The sequence below is a fragment of the Tachypleus tridentatus genome, chromosome 1, assembly GCF_004210375.1.
Source record: "Tachypleus tridentatus isolate NWPU-2018 chromosome 1, ASM421037v1, whole genome shotgun sequence".
Taxonomy (NCBI): domain Eukaryota; kingdom Metazoa; phylum Arthropoda; class Merostomata; order Xiphosura; family Limulidae; genus Tachypleus; species Tachypleus tridentatus.
Genome location: NC_134825.1, coordinates 83,342,216 through 83,364,206, shown reverse-complemented (window position 1 = coordinate 83,364,206; position 21,991 = coordinate 83,342,216). Strand labels below are relative to the sequence as shown.

Sequence of the window (21,991 nt, the reverse complement as noted above, 5' to 3'; positions counted from 1 at the left end):
AATGGCAAAGCACAACCTTTGATGAAGAATGTTATTGCAAGTAACAAGGGAAATAGGTGTCATAGACAGCCAGGTAAGAGAAGATAAAATGAAGAAATAATGCACAAATCTTTAAGTGGGGAATTCTTATTGGATGCTGCACTAGTAATGCAAGAATGTTAAACAGTTCCACATGCTAACTTATACCAAAATTCACAAAAGGTAATGGGCTGGAGTAGTGAAAGTAATCTTGAATATTACTGTCAGTGTGATTTAAAGTAAAGTAGTATGGACATAATCACGTGGGTAAATCTGCTACTTATTAGTGTACTTTGGTTTTATGGGAAATGCTTTGGATATTGATTGTTGACCAGACCATGAAGGGTAATTCTGTTATTTTCATGATTTTAGCCTTTTTAAGATGGTTTTGACTATAGCCACTAATAATAGTTATAAGAGCCATGAATGCCGTTTTATACTGAGACATTCCAGACAACACTGCATTGACGGAATTCTATGGAGAATGATTAGATTTCTGTTAATGTGTGGTAAAGTCATGTCATACTAGATGCAGTGTGAGAGGAATAACATTCAAAATCAAGAACTCTAAGCTAAATCCACTTGCACTATTTTATGATATTTTTGAATGCCACTAGGAGATACCTATAAATTTGTCTACACTTGGATTGGCTTTGCAATGGGAATGACAGTTTATTTGAATCAATTTTTAATTAGTATTGGTGGCATATATTAGTAACAAACTCCATTACTTTTCTTTAGGTTGTGAAGATACTGTTAGGCAAAATTAGGCTGGCTTTGTATTCAAATAGGTTTTCGCTGACAAAATACATATATTACTCTGTTCTTAAGGTGCACTGTCCTAATACTTTTGGCAGTTAATATAGTCTGTGTGTGTGTGTGTATGTACAAATATATATTTGTAAACTGGTCGACACATGAATGACACTTTACTGTGTAACAAGAGCTAAAAGTATACTACTGAAGTAACTATTGTGTGTAATCTTTCCATCAATCATGTAGGCATGTACAATAAATCCACCATTTAGAAGTTTATATATACTGTGTAATTAATTTCAATATGCAGCAATGTAGCATAATCATATAATATTCAGCTGTATAGTACTATTAGGTAGATATTTTGTATCATTGTCTTACTAAGCTTTTAAATTTTTATCATTTGGACATAAAGATAATTTTTCTTCACAATGTGTAGACATGATGACGTGCATAAATGCTAATATTCGCTGGTTTTATCTTTTCTCAATGTCGCTGAAAAGCGGTTTCGATATTCGTAGTGGGCATAGTACAGATAGCCGATTGTGCACCTTTGCTCTTAACAACAATAAAAACTTTTTCTCAGTTTTTTTACATTTTAATGAATTTACTGTGTGTTACAGATGAATAAGAAACGGTTTAGTGTGTTGTTTTTTTTTTGTCAATATTAACCCCCTTAAAAAGTTAATTACACATCTGGCTACGTGCCCTCAGAGGTAAATCTAGTGTTGAACGTGAAAATCTGCGCCAGTTTAGTTTTCTCTTTAATGTATTAATGGATTGATATAGTGAAATGTAACAAACTGTTACATATTTGTTGTTGAAATAGATGTGATTTCACAAGAATGAAACCCGGTTCTCAACAACATTCCAATCCCGACTTCGGTATTTCGGTTAGTATTCTCACTGTCGCGCCAATCAGGAGTTGTAGAGCTACGAAAATTTAACGATCTACCAAAACTATCTGAGAAGAGATAAAACCCCAAGGGCGTGACGACTACCCCACTCAAATGTGTGAACGGACAGTTTTTCCTCTATTAAACCACCTCAGCCGTGTCTCCGTGAGATTGATAAAATCTGTCATAAAGAACTGTGAAGTTCGTTGAGGCGGTTTATCGAAAGGCGCAAGATGTCGTACGCTAGATTGCAGTGTGAGATATATATTATATGGTTAATGAGGAGCGAAAACTCCAGACGTCAGTTTCGGCATCCATTCTGTCGTTGGACGTGTCGCAGAAGCACGACCTCACGTGCTGATTTACAAACATGATCTCACACAGCAAGATCACTACATCCGGCCGCCATTCTGACGGGAATGTAGAAAAACAGAAACTGAAGCGGGAACAGTCGTGTTCTTTCTTCAGTTGCTAGCTATTTTTTAAGAAAGTTTGCATGCATCTAAACAGTGTCTTAAGATTAAACTGACCCATGGTTATTTTTCGTCTGTTTCAGGTTCTAGTTATCGTAGTTTTCACAATCAACTGCGGCAAAGGCTACTTTTTTATTCTTGTTATAAACATCTCAATATTACCAGATTTAATTACACTTTCTAACATTGAAGTTTCGATTTAAAATCGGAATGTAGCTCCCCCTATGTGATCATAAATTATACAGTAAAGTTGTAATAATTGTATCAGTTATGCAAGCTTTAATAATTTGATAAACTAATAATATTTAAAATGCATGTATGATTTATAGGTAGGTATTTAGTCGCGAAAGACAAAAAAAAAATTAGTGGTACTACTGTTGTGGACAAAACGTTAATTTTACTTAGTTTTAGGATTACTGTTTGTTTTGGACAGCAACGCTATTGAATGGGTCTGAGTGACAACTTCCACATGCTTTTTTGTTGTTTGTTCAGGTGGAAAAGATTCCACAGAGCGTGTTGATATAAAGAAACTTCTAAAACATGAAAAGTGTGTTGTTGTCCATGATTTTATTTATTATCTTTGGGGAGAGGGGGGTTCTAACTTTCACTTAATGTTTCTCTACACGGCTGTGACTTGTTTCAGTCACTGAAGTTTTTCATCCTAGCAGTTTTATAAGATTTATACTAACCCATGAATCGTTACAAAAATTTAGTAAGGAAGCCACAGTCCACTAATGACATGTAACAGTAATCACGGTTTAATATTTACAGTTTCATATATTTTGATACAATGATGCCTGATTTTCATTATTATGAAATTTGTGAGATACTAAAAATTTGGCTTTTGAAATCGGAAATTAGTCAACTTTTGACTCCACTGAAAAAAACAAAATCCCCAAAAAGTTACATTGGATGTAAAACATTAACAACACACTTTAATGAAAGGTATGATTTTATAATTTGATCTGTTCAAAAACAAATTAATGCATAACGAAAAGTATAAGGGTTATTCACTTCTTGCTAGTCTGAGAGAAATTTGGACGCAGAAATTGGAATGTTTCGTATATTTTTCTAATTGGATGTACAGTCGTGAATGTGACTATAATAACATTTATAATTTGGGATAATGGATTTATGATTTTTACTTTAGAGCATTTTAGTATGATTAATAAAATGTATTAAAATACAAAAATAACATTTGTTGGCATAATAAATTCTTTATTACAGTCGTTTCAGCCGACTATTTTCGATAACATCATCCGGGTTTGTAAATACTGTGCCAGCTAACAGTATATACGCAAGACCTTATGATGATATTTGTGTTACCGAAATTAATCGGCTGAGATAGCTTATAAAGATTATCTTTCATTGTGTCAAAAAAAAACCAACGTTTTTTAAAACATTTTAATATAAGCAACACAATGTGCCTGAAAAGAAATTGTGACTAACATTATCTCATAGTTCATGAGATCTACAAATTACGTTTAAATAGAAATTAAAATGGAAACTAATCATCCTCAGGATCATAAAAAAATAGTTCGTATTTTCCACCTTATACAATACACTTTATGAACGTCTTGGTAGAGTTTAGGGTTAGCCATCCCTAATCTAGAACAACATATTCGAGTTGAGGAGGTAACCAGCACTCGCTTGTGCGGCTTTGCTCTTAATTGAATAGTGGATTCATTGCTACAGTTATAGCCTCTCTCTCAGTTGACTATACGGCACATGTTTGACGACTATCACGTCTCGAATCTTGAACCTTTCGATCAGCACACCAATCAATAAGCCCCGCCGTACCTAATAATAAAAGAAACTTATTAAAAGTGATAATAGTTTTCAGTCAGCATAAGAAAATATAACTTTTTTATTTATTTATATTATTAATGGGTGGAAGTAGCTAAGTGTGTTATTTACAAGCTTCTAATAATGCTATTTTGTTGACTGTGCAAAATATCATTTATTTACATTACATAATCCAGGCCATTTGAAGACATTAACTTATAAAGGTTGTTGTTAAAGTAACTTGCATGTTTCTACATAACTGTGGATCAAAAGTTTCTGAAGGAAATTTATGCCCTGAAGTAAATGAATTAATAACGAAGTTAAGCTTACATAATACGCTTTATGTCTGGCATATCCATTAGTCTAATCTATCCAGAAAAATAGAATTGCAAAAAATATACTCTAGAAAATAACTGTATTAAATTTAACATTTGCTCTCTCATTTTATGACTTATCAAACACTACACTTAAAGTACTTTGTGAAGGGAGCATTATCTCACTTCAGGTAGCAGGTGCTGCCGACTGGTTGCTTTTCTTTTGGTTCACAACTCCAAATCAAGGACGAACATGTCTGAACCATAAGGTTCTCTGATCTAGCTATTTAGACCATTGTGTATATAAGGTCTCGTTCTAGTAAACATTCTTGTACCTAGAATATTTTATATATCATGTTTGCCTCCCGTTTCTGAGCATCTCAGCTAATGAATACTCTTGAACGAAGAAAGTGACGTACTTGTTTCTAGAGTCCTCAGAATAGGTAAATAATCTATGTGTATACTCTTGAACCCAGAAAACATTCTTGCAGAATTCTGTTCTCTGTTGACTAAACACATTTTTTTACGCTCTTCTATGTTTATAAACTTTTGCTTCCCAGGGACTTAGCGGTAAGTATATATAGACTTAAAATGCTAAAAATCGGGTTTCGATACCCATGGTTCGAAAACACAAATGTCTCATCCTGTACCTTAACAACAACCTAACCAATATAAACGAGTTTCTGCGAAGGATGACGTGGTCAATCTTAAAACCACACTTCGTATTTCTACAGAAGCTGCAGTGAACGTGGAAGTTGGTTTTTAAGACTGTGTTACAGTAGACCAAAGACAAAAATACATTACAGCTACACCGAGGAACTTGACAGCTTTATGGTCAAATAGAATTTCTGTGATTCCAGTTCTTTGGCCATTCTATTTTCATAAAAAACTAGAAATTTGTAAACTATCAACTTGTATGTCTTGGTCAACTTAAATATTATTATATTCTTGTTTAAGGTACTAAGAGATATACACAGGTTCATAATAGTAGCGTGTTTGAATTGGAAAATTAATTTTCGTAATTTCACTTTGTAGGTACGGTTTTTGCTATAGAAAGACTTGGGATGTGCTTTGAGAATTTGCCTTCTAACACTTTACTTTTTTCCACTTTTATTAAGATTAATTTCCAAAATATCGTGTCTTTTGGTGATGCATCATTTAACTACCTTGGTATACGAATATTCTTTTGTATATGATTGTGACACATATCCCTTTATACAAAAGTGTATTCATGATGACGCTGGACTGTTACGTGATCAGGATTTCACTCTAGACCAGAAACAAAGATGTTAAACATGTCGCCCATGACACTGCAGTAACATGTTACAAATCATTCTTAGTCAATGTAATTAACAGGAGTGTCATTGCACAAAAGGCTAAAGGCTTGGGAAGAGGGGGTCTCCATTTCAGCTGGGGTGGGGTGGTGGACAATGTGTATATTTTGTGTATATATGTTAATCTCGCCTGATTAGAAGATGTCTTACAGAAACTGCCGTTTGGAGCCCCATTATGGGCGTGAAACCTTAACTTGGAAAGTTTGCTAAAGTTGTTGTTTTAAAAAACTATCTAGCTGATGATGGCTGGAATGTTTACAGGTTCTTCCATATGACGTAGAAGTAATCAGGGCTTTGAGCGTTAATGTCATTATTTTGAAGTTAGGTTTGAGCCATACACAGAGAACACTGTCCTGCATTCTGGCCTTAAAACTACGTTGACCAGTGGAGAGTGTGTATTTGGAATATCATGGGCATTTGTACATGTAAACGTTTCACAGGCATGTTTAACGCCTTATGCAAAGAGTGCAGTCCCTGCAGACAGCATAAGTCGTGTTATGCATAACAGTAGGTACTTACTAGGACTAAAATGTTCAACAGCTTGTTTTGGACGGATAGATATAATATACGTATAACTAACTATACAGTATTGATAAATAGGCGAGTAAATAAACTGACAAGCAGATAAGGAACAATCTACCTATCAGCTCATTTGTTCACCTATTCATGGATACTCAAAGATGTAGCACTTAAAAATAAAAATGATGTTTGAAAAGTAAGGTTGTGATTTTATTGGAAAACCAAGATAAAACTATTGTATCAGATATTCAGTGTCATTTAGTTAGTATATAGGTGACATGATTTTGGTGACAGGAAAATACGATACTTTAGAAAAACAGTTGGCTTTATGAATATTTGTTGCATTATTATTTGAACTCTGTGAAGTGGCTTAATATGCCAATTTTGATAAAAGTTTTGTAAACAACATACTGGAAAATATTGCCAGACTCGAAATATTTCACACAAAGAACTTGTTCTATCATATATGCAAATAAAGTAATTCGTTCGAGTCATCAGAATCTGTCAAAAAACAAAATGAGCTTAAATATATACCAGATTTTTAATAACTTTAACTGAGTTTTTTTATTCCTGTAATAACTGTAAAAATTAATTAATCTGGTGAAATATACCATATAATATTTTAGGGTCCTATGTAGAAGATCCTTATCTATATATAGTGGTATATCTGCGGGTTTACAACCCTCGAAACTCGATTTTGATACTCGAGGTAAGAAGAGCACAGATAACCCATTATCAAACAAACAAAACATATAAAGAAAGGAGAAAAATACTTCTTTTTGTGAAGGATTTTCACAAAAACAACAACAAAAAAGGGACTTTCTCCGTCGACTGATTGAAAGAAAAAAATTGAAGATAGGAGGATGAACGAAAAAAGACACACACGCATGTAAAGAGAGGAGAGCATGTGAGTATGTATTTGATGTTTTCCTGTTTATATGTGTTTTTATTTTCATGTCAATATTATACATATGCGCGATTTCATTATTCCATGTCTAATCAGTTGATTTGAACTAAACTGGATATCTTCACTTTGATAGTCCTTATACTAATGATAATCATCAAACAGACGGTAGTCGTCTTTTCTTGCACTCAATAAAATGACAAAGAACGATGGCATTCAGCGTAAAAAAAAATCTTCACGGCTATTTAGCGAACGTGAATGCTCTTTTATGCTGAGTTCACTCATTGTATTAAAATCCAAATATTTTTTTACCAACAACGTATTGCAGTTAGCTACCTTTATTAATCTATTCATGGATACTAAAAGATGTATACAAATATTTTTAAGCATTTAGAATTAAAAATGATGTTTGAAGAGCAAGCCTATGGTTCTATTGGTGCAATTTTCCTTAATGAATCGTATTGTATATATAGTGCAGATAGCCCTCGAGTAGCTTTGCGCGAAATTCAAAAAACAAACAAGCTTTTGCACAAATATGGTGTCTTTTATGTAGAGGGCGTCTGAAATTATGACCGAAATTATCATTCAAGTGATACTAATTTTTGCGCAAATACTAAAATTTAGCAAATAGTGTTCGCACGTGAATTCGAATACGAACTGTCGTATTGCCCTAATTAAAGCTCCCTCTCTAATTATTGCACGACAGTATTCTTATGAAGCTTACTTTGTGTAACAGTAACAGTAATCCAACATGTGATTAACTTTTATTGTCGTAACTTTGAAAGGAAAAAAAAAAAAACACACGAAGAAAACAAAAATACATACCCACGCACTTATTAGTATTGAAATCAACAAATTACATGTAAAAATTAGCGCCCTCTTGGCAGTTTGCAACGTTCCCGGGGGCACTAATTGGGCAACAAGGTACTTGTGTGTTAGAGCTCAGCATAAACGTAACGATAGCATACTTTCGACTTTGTTTCGTGCGGTTGTCATTTCTTGTTCCTTGCTGTTGCTGATCCTATACAAGTATTTTTCTTTCGATAAAACTGGTGTAAAGTGTGTTTACGTGTTAGTTTTAAAATCTGACTTATATAGTTAAGGCGCCGATATGGTATTCGTTTCAAATGGAGAATTTAGCGACATGCGTTTGGAAGGAATAACGATCAGCACAAAGGTAGACCTGTCGTAGCTGATTACGGATTAAATAAACAAGAGGTGTCATCGTAATCGACGACTGTAGTTTTCAAACGCTTATCGCTCTGAATTTTTCTGTCAGATGGCGTCAGAGACCCAAAAAATTAGTGTGGTACCCTTCTTCCCTCTCCACCAAGTAAGATCGCTGCGTTACAAACTCGTACCCCGCAGGCAATCGGCGTTTAAGAGCAGTAGGCATCTCCCGGGCACCGTCATTTCGTGAACAGGACAGGTTCGTGTCACGTAAAGAAGTGTGACTCCTCGTTTCACTACTTCGGAAAGTACGCGCAGGAATTGCTGTATCTTTCACTCAGGTAATGTTTTAAATATTATTATTTCTACGTCAGTTAAACATTTGGAAAATTAGGCTAACCGTTTAATGTTGCGTAATTAATAATTCGAAGCTAAGGTTGTTTTAAGATATATGTTGTGATATTAAACAAGTAGTAATAAACTGAAAATACCTCAGTCAAAAGTAACACTATTTTACTGTCCTCCCGAGCGGTGTGGTAACTTAAAAAACTGGGAACTGAGTTCTTGTAATGTAAATAGATGTTGGGTAATAACAACACGGCGTGAGTATTAATGCTATATGGTTCGCACAGAATGGTACAATAACGTACGCTTTACACAATATATACTTGTCAAATATTTGTGTTTTGTAGTATAACGCACAGCTTAGATAAACAGAATGAATGCCCACTTTAAGTTGTATATATATATATATTTACGATTACAGTATTTTAATTGTTATTTTGTATGGTGCCTAAGCTGGTAAAGTAAGAAACTTCTTAAACATAAAAGCATTAGGAGTCACCGTGAGACTGATCTAAGTTTCTTAGACTTCTTTCAACTTAGGCATTAAACATCTGCGGATTGATATGGTACAAATAATTTAAAGTGTTTTATTGAAAACTCTGGGTGTCGTAATCCAGGTAAGCTGGATGTAGATATAAACTTCATAGTATTGTATGTACTCTTGTACTTAAATTAATGTAAATAATATAAGTGGACCTAACGAGGACGTATGTATAGATATTTGGCCGTATTGTATATATTCTTGTGATTAGGATAATATAAACAATGTAGAAAGAACTAATTAGAACAATATATTTGGTTTAGTTGTATAGTAAACACTTTTGTACTTTGTATAATGGAGACAATGTAGGTGCAGCTAAAGAAAATGAGTACAGATGTAATCATATTGCGTATATTATTTTACTGTGAACAATATAAACAATGTATTACTAATGAGGAAGCACACATATACATATTTGTATATTATGTTCTTTAATACTGTCAATGTTTTGAGCAATACGAATATGTATTGCAAGATAAGGAACTACGTATAATATGGGAGTATATAATTAAATACAATGGATATTGTAAACGATCGTGCCAAAAATACCATTTACTTCACAAAATATGAGAAGTCATTATGATTTTAGGTTGGTTTTATTATCTTGGATTTTTTACATGTTCCACAGTACTTCCCATACACAAATCCGAAAATGATATCCATTTTTCTTCATCATATACAGATTATTACGAAACGTCATATGTACTTTTACATAAGTGAATCATTTTCATTAGTATCGGGTCACCTTTTGTTATGCTTCAAATTCTGGCAACCACTGACTATAGATTTCTGTAGACCAATCGCGAAACGAGAATTTTATCGATCGTTCTATAACCCATAAGAACACCACTAGTATATAAACAATTAACAGGTCTCATGACATGTTATTTTTGGTTAGTATTTATTTGTGCGTGCACTTTAACATTATTCTTTTCTTTCTAATATTATGTATTCGTCGCTATGGCAACAAGAAGTTATGTAAGTGACCAAAACATATTCTGTTATATATGTGGCAAATGTGTTATAAATTTGTTATAAGTAAGATTTTTTTCTTCGCTATTTGTAAAAAATCCTTATGTGATAGAAAAGAAAGAGAATGTTTTCGAAATCTGCGTAAATGAATTATGGAAAATCCGTTATTAAAACCAAAACATCGTCAATGAAGTTTAAATTCGCAGGTCTGTGTAATCCATGTTTGAATGTAAAGTTCTAAGTTGTTTTATTTTATGGTAAACAACTCGTGCGTAACTTCGTAAAATGAAGTAATTGAAAACTAGAGTATTTTATTTACTTATTTATCCTCATTGAATAACTCGTTGAGTTTTTTGAATTGATTCATTTCTGACTTGCTATATCAACTACCTTAGAGCATCGAACGAAATGAACGATATATTTGGCATTTAGAAACGTATTTATAAAATGTTCATACTTGTATGTTTAGGTTTCAAAATACTTTCATAATTAAGTACAGCAAACTAACTCACTCACGGATAGTTTTATTTCTTAAGTGTGTTAAAGTTCGGCAGACAAGAATGACCCAGACAACCTTGCCATTAGCTATACCTCCTGACAAAAATGGCAACACCATGTACGATTTAAATAAGATTTAAGCATTACTAGAGTATGCAAATGAACCATCATAGAGATAGCTCAAGTATATAGCAAGTGATGCTCTTAATATTATATAAACACGTATCTTATGTTCAGTATTACATTTATAATAATGAATAGAAATACGTTCTAGTACATTATACTTTTTTATTCATGTGTAGTGAATATCGTATGTTACGTTTTATCGAACTACCGTGTTATCTCTTTACAAATAAAAGATGTTAACACTACACTGCCATGAATCTGTGTTATCAGAGATCTAGCAGACGAACAGTAGTAGATAAAGTCATAATCTACAGACAAAACACGAATTTGATTTTATACTTAAAATGATAAATACAAGAAATTATGAGTGCTATATATTTGTCATTTTCACCTTTCTGGAGGGAGTTTAAGTGAAAAAGGAAATAATGTGTATAACAGTTGCTCTGTATATGTTTAAATATGTGCGTGTGTTTCAAAACGAACTTCAAGTCGCTCATATATGTTGTTTTAAACAACGGAGCGACAATCGCATTTTATAAGAGCTATCTTCCAGTGTATATGTAACCCTTGGAAGCGCTTCTTTCGCTATTGATTTGGGTCGGGTGTGGCTGAATAGGTAGCATGTTAAGACTATAAACTCGAGGACTCTCTAGCTTGCAACCCGTTGCCGCTAAAACGCAACCCACTCTGTGGTGCTGTGAATACTCTATAAGAGTGAAAGCCAATTTCAGATATTCCAACAGACAAGTGTGGTGGCAAACGCCGGCAAGTTCGAAAAAAAGAAAGAAAAAGAAATATTTGCCAATTTAAAAATAAAAAAATAACACTTTGTTCGTCACGTAATCATAGTCTTATTTTTAATTATTAAACTTTTCCAAACATAATTGGTCACCTTTGTTTAGTTTTAAGTCTTTCCTTTATAGAATTTTAACTAAGCACTGATTCATCGGTAGTTTTATTTGTAAAATTCCCAGCTTAGAAGTTCAAAATTAAACCTACTCTGAACCTAAATTGACTAGAATTATGAAAGTATGTTTTAATTCTGTTTCGTTTTATGTTACGATGGGTTTTGTTTTATAACTTGAGTTGTTGAGCACTACTATGCCAATCTTGGGTACTGAAACTCGAATTTTAGCGTTATATAAGTCTTTAGGCTTACCGCCGAGCCAACAAAAATTTTTCGATATTAATTGTGTCATTTCTAAGCAACTGTTTGTTTTTATTTTATTGATCCATTTCGTGTTATTAGTTTGTATTCTAACTCAGTTTAAGTTATTTTGTTTTCAGTAAATACCTGTGTAACTTGTACTGTATAAAGACTGAGTGTTTTAAATGTGTTTTTGTATATTTTTCATGTGTTTGTAGACGATTGGCTCTTGAAGATATTTGCATAAAGGCGTCCTTGATGATGCCAGGTAACGACGGAAGAATTTTTCACTTGCTAATCAGTCATTTATTGACTGGTATCTTGGCACTTGCTCAGAGTAAGTAAGACCTTGATACTGTTTTATTATCATAAAATTGTTTGTATACTTAAATCTTTACTTACCACTTGAAGCTTGTAATTTTTAATTTAGATAAAGAAGCTTCGTGTTCAAGTACATATTAAATAGCAAAACATACAGCAAGTTAATTCTGTAATAATAAATGTTGATGCAAGAATAGCTAGTATTTTGGTGATGATTGTATAAAACATTCAGGCCCCTCAGTGGCGCAGCAGCAGGTCTGCGGACTTACTACGATAGAATCCGGGTTTCGATATCCGTGCTGAGCAGAGCACAGGCAGTCCATTTTGCAGTTTTGCTTCATGCTTAATTACAAACAAACAAACAAACAAACATATCAGTCTTAACTAATGTGTTAACAATTGGAAATAACTACATAGGTTAGATATTACGCCAGTCCACTTCGAAATGATAACAAAAATATTGTTATTATCACTGACGACATTTTAAAAAGGGTCATTCACTTTTATAATAATTCCAACGCAACCAAAATATTTTATAAGATGAATGACATATGGTGTTTTATTACTATCCACAAGTAAGATCCAAACTTTTAGAAATCTATTGCAGACTTGTGTCAAAATTTCCAAACACATGAGACCTGAATATGAATGCGTTACTTTTAACATTAATTCAGCTGTAAGAAGTAAGTATAGTATAGGCAAAGGCTGAGGTCATCTGTATGGTAACCAATTACAAGCGTGATTCATGAATACACTTAAAAATCAGTTGCTGTGTAGTTGAAAAATGTGTTGCTCAGTGCTTGGAAAATTCAGTGGGTGTCTTGCTGAGAAATAAATCTTACTCTGCAAAAACACAAATAAAAACGTTGGTTTGCAACATCATGTCAGTGTACAGAGAATAATTATAATTGGTACTGTCAACTTGAATAGAACCTTGTGCGAAACATGGGCTAGCTGAATGTATACGTTAGAGATCCGTATGGTTCTAGCATAGACATTCCTAATTTATAACTGCTAACCAGTCAACAGCACCTACCAACTGTTATGTGTCTATTCCTAACCAAATAGTGGGATTGTTTCGGATATGACACTCTCACAGCTGAAAGTCAGGGAGTGTTCAGCGACATCTCGAATGTTTGGGCTTTTAAGAACGCAGGACAGCACGTTTATCATTAGGCCACACATTGGCTTGCAACAATGTGTTAGTGAAAGGAAATAAAGACATTAGTTTATATAGTACCATGCTATTTCTCTCTTTTACCTCTTCTTAATTTCAGATTTATTATTGTTATTACTTTTACCATTGATGATGAATGTATAGAGGTTGAGTACGTTGTATTAAAACGACTTTGAAGTCTCACCATGTTTTTACATTATATATTTCCACGTCTGGTCATGTTGTACCCGCTGACTGTGCATATTAACAATAGTCCTGCAGCGTAGTTTCATTGCAATAAGTTTTGTCGCAAGGCCATCATGCCCTAAGTACATCACTGTTCCCTGTTTACTTTATATAGTTTGTCTTGTATAAGAGGATGACGATTTCTCATCGTACGTTTCAACAGTCCGATCACACAGTCTCGTAGGGGCGTCTTGTCTATATGTCTTTACATGGAGAGTATCCTTGATACCAATATTTTTCTCAAATTCACTGAGGCAGATAACAGTGGAAGAGGAAATTTAACCAGAAGCTATATTTTATGAATCAGTACTATCGTCAGCAGTATCGTACTAGTCACCGTTCGTACTACAGAGTTAACTTCACTCGTATAACACATTCATAGGTATAAAGTGCCAGGAATATTTTGTGATATTGTAAGGATTCTAACTTGACTTACTAGCTATGAAACCACAGGGTCATCCCACGCCCTATAAAAACAACAAATTCAGACTGCGAAGTTCAGTGCACACTACGGCCGTATTATCTATTAGGCCTAGAAACAAAATAAACTTGTTTTCTTCGTTCGCATTTAAGCAACAGTATCTGTATTTTGCCAATATCAATACATGTTGTATTTAATGGAGTTGTAAATTTAGCTGTCTTTATTTTGTCTTCACCGATATTTGTGGTAATTAATGGAGTTGTAAATGTAGCTTTCTTTATTTGTCTTCACCAGAATATTTTGTATTTAATGAAGTTGTAAATTTAGCTGGCTTTATTTGCCTTTACCAATACATGTGGTATGTAATAGAGTTGTAAATTTAGTTGTGTTTATTTTGTCTTTATGAATGTATGTGGTATTTAATAGAGTTTTATATTTAGCTGTGTTTATTTTGCCTTCACCAATATGTGTTGTATTTAATAGAGTTGTAAATTAATTGTCTTTATTTGCTTTGATTAATATATGTGGTATTTAATGGAGTTGTAAATTTAGCTGTCTTTGTTTGCAATGATCATTGTATGTGGTATCTGATGGAGTTGTACATTTAGTTGTCTTTAGTTGCCTTGATGAATGTATGTGGTATTTAATATAAATGTAAATTTAGTTGTGTTTATTTTGTCTTTATGAATATATGTGGTATTTAATAGAGTTTTTTTTTATATTTAGCTGTGTTTATTTTGTCTTCATGAATATATGTGGTATTTAATAGAGTTTTATATTTAGCTGTCTTTATTTTGCCTTGTTTGCCTTCATCATTATATGTGGTATTTACTGGAGTTGTAAATTTAGCTGTCTTTATTTTGACTTCACCAATATTTGTGGTATTTAAGAGAGTTATAAATTTAGCTGTCTTTATTTGCCTTGATTAGTGTATGTGATATTTAATGGAGTTGTAAATATAGCTGAATTTATTTTGCCTTCTTCAGTATATGTATAGTTAATGGAGTTGTAAATTTAGATCTTTTTTATTTTGCCTTCACGAATATGTGCGGAATTTCATATAGTTGCAAATTTACCTAACTTTATTTGGTTTGATCAATATATGCGGTATTTATTGGAGTTGTAAATTTACTTGTCTTTATGTTGCTTTCATCAATATATGTGTATTTAATAGAGCTGTAAATTTAGCTGCCTTTAGTTTGCTTTTACCAATACATATGGTATATAATAAAGTTGTAAATTTAGTTGTGTTTATTTTGTCTTCACCAATATATGTGGTTTTTAATGGAGTTGTAAACTTAGTTGTCTTTATTTGCTTTCATCAGTGTCTGTGGTATTAAATGGAATTGTAAATATAGCTGTCTTTATTTGTCATCACCAATATTTGTGGTATTTAATAGCATTGTAAATTTAGTTTTGTTTAATTTGTTTTCATCAATATATGTAGTATTTAATATAGTTGTAAATTTATCTGTCTTTATTTGCCTTCATCAATATGTGTGGTATTTAATGGAGTTTTAATTATAGGTGTATTTATTTGTCTTCACCAATATTTGTGGTATTTAATGGAGTTGTAAATATAGTGGTCTTTATTTGCCTTCAATAGAATATGTTGTATTTAATAGAGTTGTAAATTAATTGTCTTTGTTTGCCTTGGTCAGTGTATGTGGTATTTAATGCAGTTGTATATTTAGCTGTCATTATTTGCCTTCATCATTATATGTGGTATTTAATGGAGTTTGAAATATAAGTGTCTTTAGTTGTCTTCACCAGTATATGTTGTATTTAATGAAGTTGTAAATATGGCTGTCATCATTTTGCCTTGATGAATATGTGTTGTGTTTAATAGGGTTTTAAATTTAGCTGTCTCTGTTTGTCTTCACAAATATGTGTGGTATTTAATGGAGTTGTAAATATAGCTCTCTTTCTTTGCTTTGGATAATGTATGTGGTATCTAATGCAGTTGTAAATTTAGCTGTCTTTATCATCTTTGTCATCAGCAATATATGGGATATTTAGTATAGTTGTAAATTTAGCTGTCTTTATTTTGCCTTCATTTATGTATGTAGTATTTAATAGAGTTGTAAATATGGCTGTCATTATTTTGCCTTGACGAATATGTGTTGTGTTTAATAGGGTTTTAAATTTAGCTGTCTCTATTTGCCTTCACAAATATATGTGGTATTTAATGGAGTTGTAAATATAGCTATCTTTGTCATCAGCAATATATGGGATATTTAGTATAGTTGCAAATTTAGCTATCTTATTTGTCTTCTCTCCAATATATGTGGTATTTAATGAAGTTGTAAATTTTGTTGCCTTTATTTTGCCTTCACCAATATATGTGGTATTTAATGGAGTTGTCAGTTTAGCTATATTTACTTATTCTGATAAATGTTTGTGGTATATAATAGAGTTATAAATTTAGTTGTGTTTATTTTGTCTTCATCAATGTATGTAGTATTTAATAGTGTTGTAAATTTAACTGTTTTTATTTGCCTTCATCAATATGTGTGGTATTTAATGGTTTTTTAAATATAGGTGTCTTTATTTGTCTTCACCGCTATATGTTGTATTTAATAGAGTTGTAAATTAATTGTCTTTATTTGCCTTCACCAACATATGTGGTATTTAATAGAGTTGTAAATTTACTTGTGTTTATTTGTCTTCATCAATGTAACTGGTATTTAATAAAGTTGTAAATTTAGCTGTCTTTATTTGCCTTCATCAGTATATGTTGTATTTAATGGAGCTGTAAATTTATTTGTGTTTAATTTACCTTCACCAGTATATGTGGTGTTTAATAGAGGTGTAAGTTTTGCTGAGTTTGTGAGGTAGCACTTTTTTAAGATATCTTTTACTGTGTTTAAATGATTTTCATGTTTTGTGAAAAAAGGAGGAAACAAAACAAAAGTAATTACGTATTAATAACTGTATACTGGTAGTCAATGTGGCCATAACATATTAACTGAATGTGTCATTGTAGTAGTCAATCATTGAAGAAAATATCTGCATTCTTACGATTGTTTCATGCATACTGTTAGGATAGTGGCTGGTGTAAAACAGAGCCTACATAATGTAGTCTGGAGATTACATTTGCTCTCCATATCTGTAACAGACAGAGATCTACTCAGTCGTAAGTGTGCGTACTGATCTGAGGACATGAAGATCCTTTGTCACCATCCATTTATGTTTCTGCAAATAATGATAATAAATAATAATAGTAATAAAATAATTCCACTCCTCTTGGATGCGTTATAAGAGTAACAGTCAAATCACACTATTTAGTTTGACAGTAGCTGGTGGTTAATGGTGTTAAGTAACAGTGACTGTCTTCATACTAGTCTAACACTTCAAAATTAAATGGCCCTCGAGCAGCTTTGCGCAAAATTTAAAAAAATCAAACAAGCTCTATCCCTAAACCATTTAGGCAGAATTCTGATATATCTAGTCAGTAGAATCCTAACATGCTTACTGAGTAAGTCTAAAGATTTAAATATCCATACCTGTGTGCCAAATAGTATGCTTAGAAATATATTGCTTCAGAATACAAGTCAGAACCCCTTGAACTATGGCAAATACTACTTAAAACATTTAGGACTTATATTAGAAAAATAAAACAGCTCAGTTTTTGTAGTTTTTCATGAATGCCAGTCACTTCACAATATTTGGAGATTGAAGTAAAGTTTTTTTAACTGCTACACAACCAAATATTCCATTATCATTGAGTATTCTAGATACTGTAGATCTGGACACTTTTGTCATTTGGTACATGGTCATTTATCTCATGCTTGAAATCCGTGGCAGTCTTCATTCTGTCCAGAAGACTGCATAACAGAAGATACTTAACATCAGTATCACTGAGTTTAGGTGTTCTGCCTCTTCCTTTCCTGTGTTCAAATTTACCTCTCTTGGTCTCACCATCTATGTTGTACTTCACAGTGTTTGGGGAGCATTTCAAGTCTGAGCAGTTTGTTGGAATTATGTGAACTCTTTGTTCTGTGACATGACAACAAACTTAATATATAGTGTTAAACACTGCTTTTATCAAAAGTTTTTATGAAGTGCTATTAAAATGATTTCTTCTAGCATATCCAAGTACCATATACTAGCTACTTGCTAATTTCTTTTTATATAATTGAGACTCTTCATGTGGTGCCATGACAGTTATTTAAGACCCTAAATTTGATCAGTATGTTCTTTCAAGAAGAACCCTTATGACATACTTTTGGTAAAGGTATATGTGAATTCTAAATAATGGTAAGTATTCTCACCCTGAAATTTACATTCTGTAATAACATGGAAGTATTAGCACTATAAACTGGAAAGAATGATAAAATATTCTCTTGTCCTGACACTTTTTCACAATACTATTCTTGGACATAGAATACATTTCGGTTAAAAAAGGCCATCTATTATGACAATACAAAAAAGAAAACATATTTCTCCAATTTTTTGGAGTTACACAATGGGTTATCTGTGCTTTGTCTTTCACGGGATTCAAAACTCATTTTTTTAGCGTTACAAGTTTTTAGACTTACAGCTGAGCCACCGGGGAGGGGTTTTCTTTCTTTGTAACGATGATCCAGTTTAGCAAGGAGATTGTGAATTTATGCCACATAAAATTTAAGGAGTATTCAGTAGCGATAAATTGTAGAATTTCAAACACAGGAGGTAAGATTTACCTCTGATAAAATTTATGATGTTGAGATTAGTAGACGAATTATTTACTGGTAAATTATAGGTTATTAAATTCAGAATACAGGAAATATAATTCTAACAAAGTGTTGAGGAAAGGAGCCAGATTATTTAATGGTAAATTAGAGTCAATTAATAGGAGATGTAAATCTGATAAAGTATATAATGTTTAAATTAGAAAAGAAAGATATCTTTTTCTCGAAAATTAAACATTTTGTCTCTCAGAAGTCACTGCCCAAAATATCTTTTCTACAATACGAAAACGTGTCTGCTGGTCTGGACGATGAGATATAAGAGATTTGATTAAAAGCTATTTATATATTCGGTATAACAATTTAAGTCACGGTTTAAACCGTAATTCTAAAATATAGATAACAGGTTAGAAAAAATTTGTTTTGTTTGTTTGTTTTTTGAAATTCGCACAAAGCCACTCGAGGGCTATCTGTGCTAGCCGTCCCTAATTTAGCAGTGTAAGACTACAAGGAAGGCAGCTAGTCATCACCACCCACCGCCAACTCTTGGGCTACTCTTATACCAACGAATAGTGGGATTGACCGTAACATTATAACGCCCCCACGGCTGAAAGGGCGAGCATGTTTGACGCGACGGGGATGCGAACCCGCGACCCTCAGATTACGAGTCGCACGCTTTAACACGCTTGACCATGCCGGGCCAAACAATTTGTTCTGTTGAATTTGTACTGCTTTATCAAGATGCTTTAAATATATGAGAAGGTTAAAATACATACACTGCTGGTCAAAATCTGAAGGGCAATGAACATAAAGAAAAAATATGCATTTTGCGTTGTTAGACTCAACCACTTGTTTGAGTAGAGCTTTGAAAGATGAAAATAAGAAAAGAGAAAATAAAAATAAAAAACTTTATTAGCATTTAATAGGGAAAATGTGAACAATATGAAATTAGCCTAAATACTAAAGACCATACCAAAAAAAAGTCCTAAACAGGGTAGGAAATGCCCAACAAGAGGTTTCGGTAGTGAGTTGCATGGCCGTTATTACGAATAACTGCAAACATTCGTCTATATAAGCGTTTGCAGAAGGCTGGCTGGAATGTTATTCCAAGTGGTGAAGATGGCTTCACAAAGATCATGCACTGTTTGGAATTGATGTCCATTTCTATAGACTTCCCTTGACATCCACCCCCAAACATTTTCAGTGGGGTTCAGTTCGGGTGAACATGCTGGATGATCCAAAAGAAACACGTTATTTGCCATAAAAAAGTCCTTTGTTCTGTGTGTATAATTGGTTGCAGCATTGTCCTGCTGAAAGATTCAATCATTTTCACATAAGCGAGGGCCTTCAGTCAATAAGGATGATCTCCAACATGCCAATATAGCCAGCTGCTGTTTGACGCCCCTGTATAACCTGAAGCTCCATTGTTCCATGAAAGGAGAAAGTACCCCAGATCATGATGGAACCTTCTCCACTGTGTCGTGTAGAAAATGTCTCCAGTGGAATATCCTTATTGTGCCAGTAACGTTGGAAGTCATCTGGACCATCCAGGTTAAATTTTTTATCATCAGAGAACAAAATCTTCGTCCACTTTTCTACGTCCCATGTATGGTGCTTCTCCACAAAGTTTAACTGAGCTGTTTCGTGGTGTGGAAGGAGGTGTGGCTTTTGAAGACGTTTACGGTTTTTAAAACATTTCTCTTGTAGTTATCGTCTTATTGTTCTTGAGCTGCATTCTGTGTCCGTAAGGGCCTTAATCTGGTTCGAAGATCGGCTGGTGTCTTGCCGGACAACCCGTCGAATCCTCCTGCTCAACGCCAGCGAAATGTTGTTGGGCCGACCACTTGAAATTCTAGTTTCGTATCCCTCAGAGTCTTTTAAGAAATTTGCAACAGCAGTTTTACTACGCCCAATCTCACCAGCGATGGCACGTTGAGAGAGATCTTGCTTTTGCAGCGCGACAGTCCTGCCACGTTCAAACTCTGTCGACTTTTTAGCCTTTGCTATTTTTTTACCCAGTGTAACACAGGAGATGTAAGTGGGAGATGTTGACAACGCTAATGCTTGAACACAAATGACTAAATTTCGTTATGTATTTACTAATTAACGCCTCGTTTCAGTATGGTCTTAAACTTTTGACCAGCTAGTATTTAGGCTAATTTCATAGTGTTCACATTTTTCCTATTAAATGCTAAAAAAAATTTTATTTTCATTTTTTGAAACTCTACTCAAATAAATGGTTGAGTCTAACAACGCAAAATGCATATTTTTTCTTTATGTTCATTGGCCTTAAGATTTTGGCCGGCAGTGTATTGGAATAAAAATGTGTTTGGTCACTTTGGATTCTTTTTTGGCTATATGTGATAGATTATGAAAAATGGATTGGGGATTAAAATATACTTAAATCCTAATTTAAAGTACAGGATGAGCAAAAAATTTCTAGAACCATAGATGATCTGCAGCCTTTCTTAATTTCAGATACGTGGCTGGTTATGACACTTTCAAAGTATGAGACAGTCGAGTTAATTCTTCGCTTAATCCAAAGCTGTTTCGAATTAAAAGGCCAGCAGGTGGAACACATTCTGTAAAATTTGTGGAAGTGCCTATGGTTAAAGATTTTTGGGGCTCTTTCAGCTGTGGGAGCGTAATAATGTAGGTCAATCCCACTATTCGTTGGTAAAAGAGTGATCCAAAAGTTGGCGGTGGATGGTGATTACTAACTGCCTTCCCTCTAGTCTTACACTGCTAAATTAGGGACGGCTAGTGCAGATAGCCCTCGAGTAGCTTTGCGCGAAATAAAAAAAAAACAAGATATTTTTTGGACACCCTGTATATGTGCATTTACAAAATGGATTTGTTAAATAAGGATATGTCTGTGTAGAGAAATAAGTGATATATACCGTGACAAGACTCCTTTAACTGGAAGTACAGCCAGTATATACTTGTAAAAAGTCATATTTATTGTTAATTAAAAGTTTTCCAGTGGTGTATGAGCAACTGCTTCAACCCACTTTTGCTCACTGTTAAGTAACCAGTTATTTTCATTCCTTATGAACAGTTACAACTATTCATACTGTGTACCATCTTTCGGGTATTATATGAATACTTCGGACAAACTTGATTCTCTTTTTTCCGAGTTAGAACTTGTAACAAACGAGAATGAACAACTGAAGCGTGGACGCCCCTAGGAAGAGACAAGAAATGACATTTGCCCCCCTTTCACAAAAAAAAATGCACGTATTATGATGTGAACTTAACATCGTATTTAAACTAATAATTATTAGTAACTTTTATTAAAACTGTAAATTTGTGTTTGCCTTTAAACATACATAACACACATCCTTATAGTCTGTTGACCAAAAAAATTGTAAAAGCTGAT

General features: G+C 33.4%; 1 protein-coding gene across 3 annotated transcripts in view; it reads left to right on the top strand.

Annotated features, from left to right (window-relative positions):
• Positions 1 to 7,903: 7,903 nt before the first annotated feature.
• LOC143253862 (fibroblast growth factor receptor-like 1) overlaps positions 7,904 to 21,991 on the top strand; it is a 38,167-nt gene continuing 24,079 nt past the window's right edge. For 2 of the 3 annotated variants that reach the window (XM_076508343.1, XM_076508332.1), the window contains exons 1-2: positions 7,904 to 8,510; positions 12,017 to 12,135. In XM_076508343.1, the coding sequence (XP_076364458.1) occupies positions 12,057 to 12,135 (79 nt within the window). In that variant the 5' untranslated portion in view covers positions 7,904 to 8,510; positions 12,017 to 12,056. Of the gene's footprint in view, positions 8,511 to 12,016; positions 12,136 to 21,991 lie in introns of those variants that run through there. The other variant, XM_076508353.1, reaches the window with a different exon arrangement.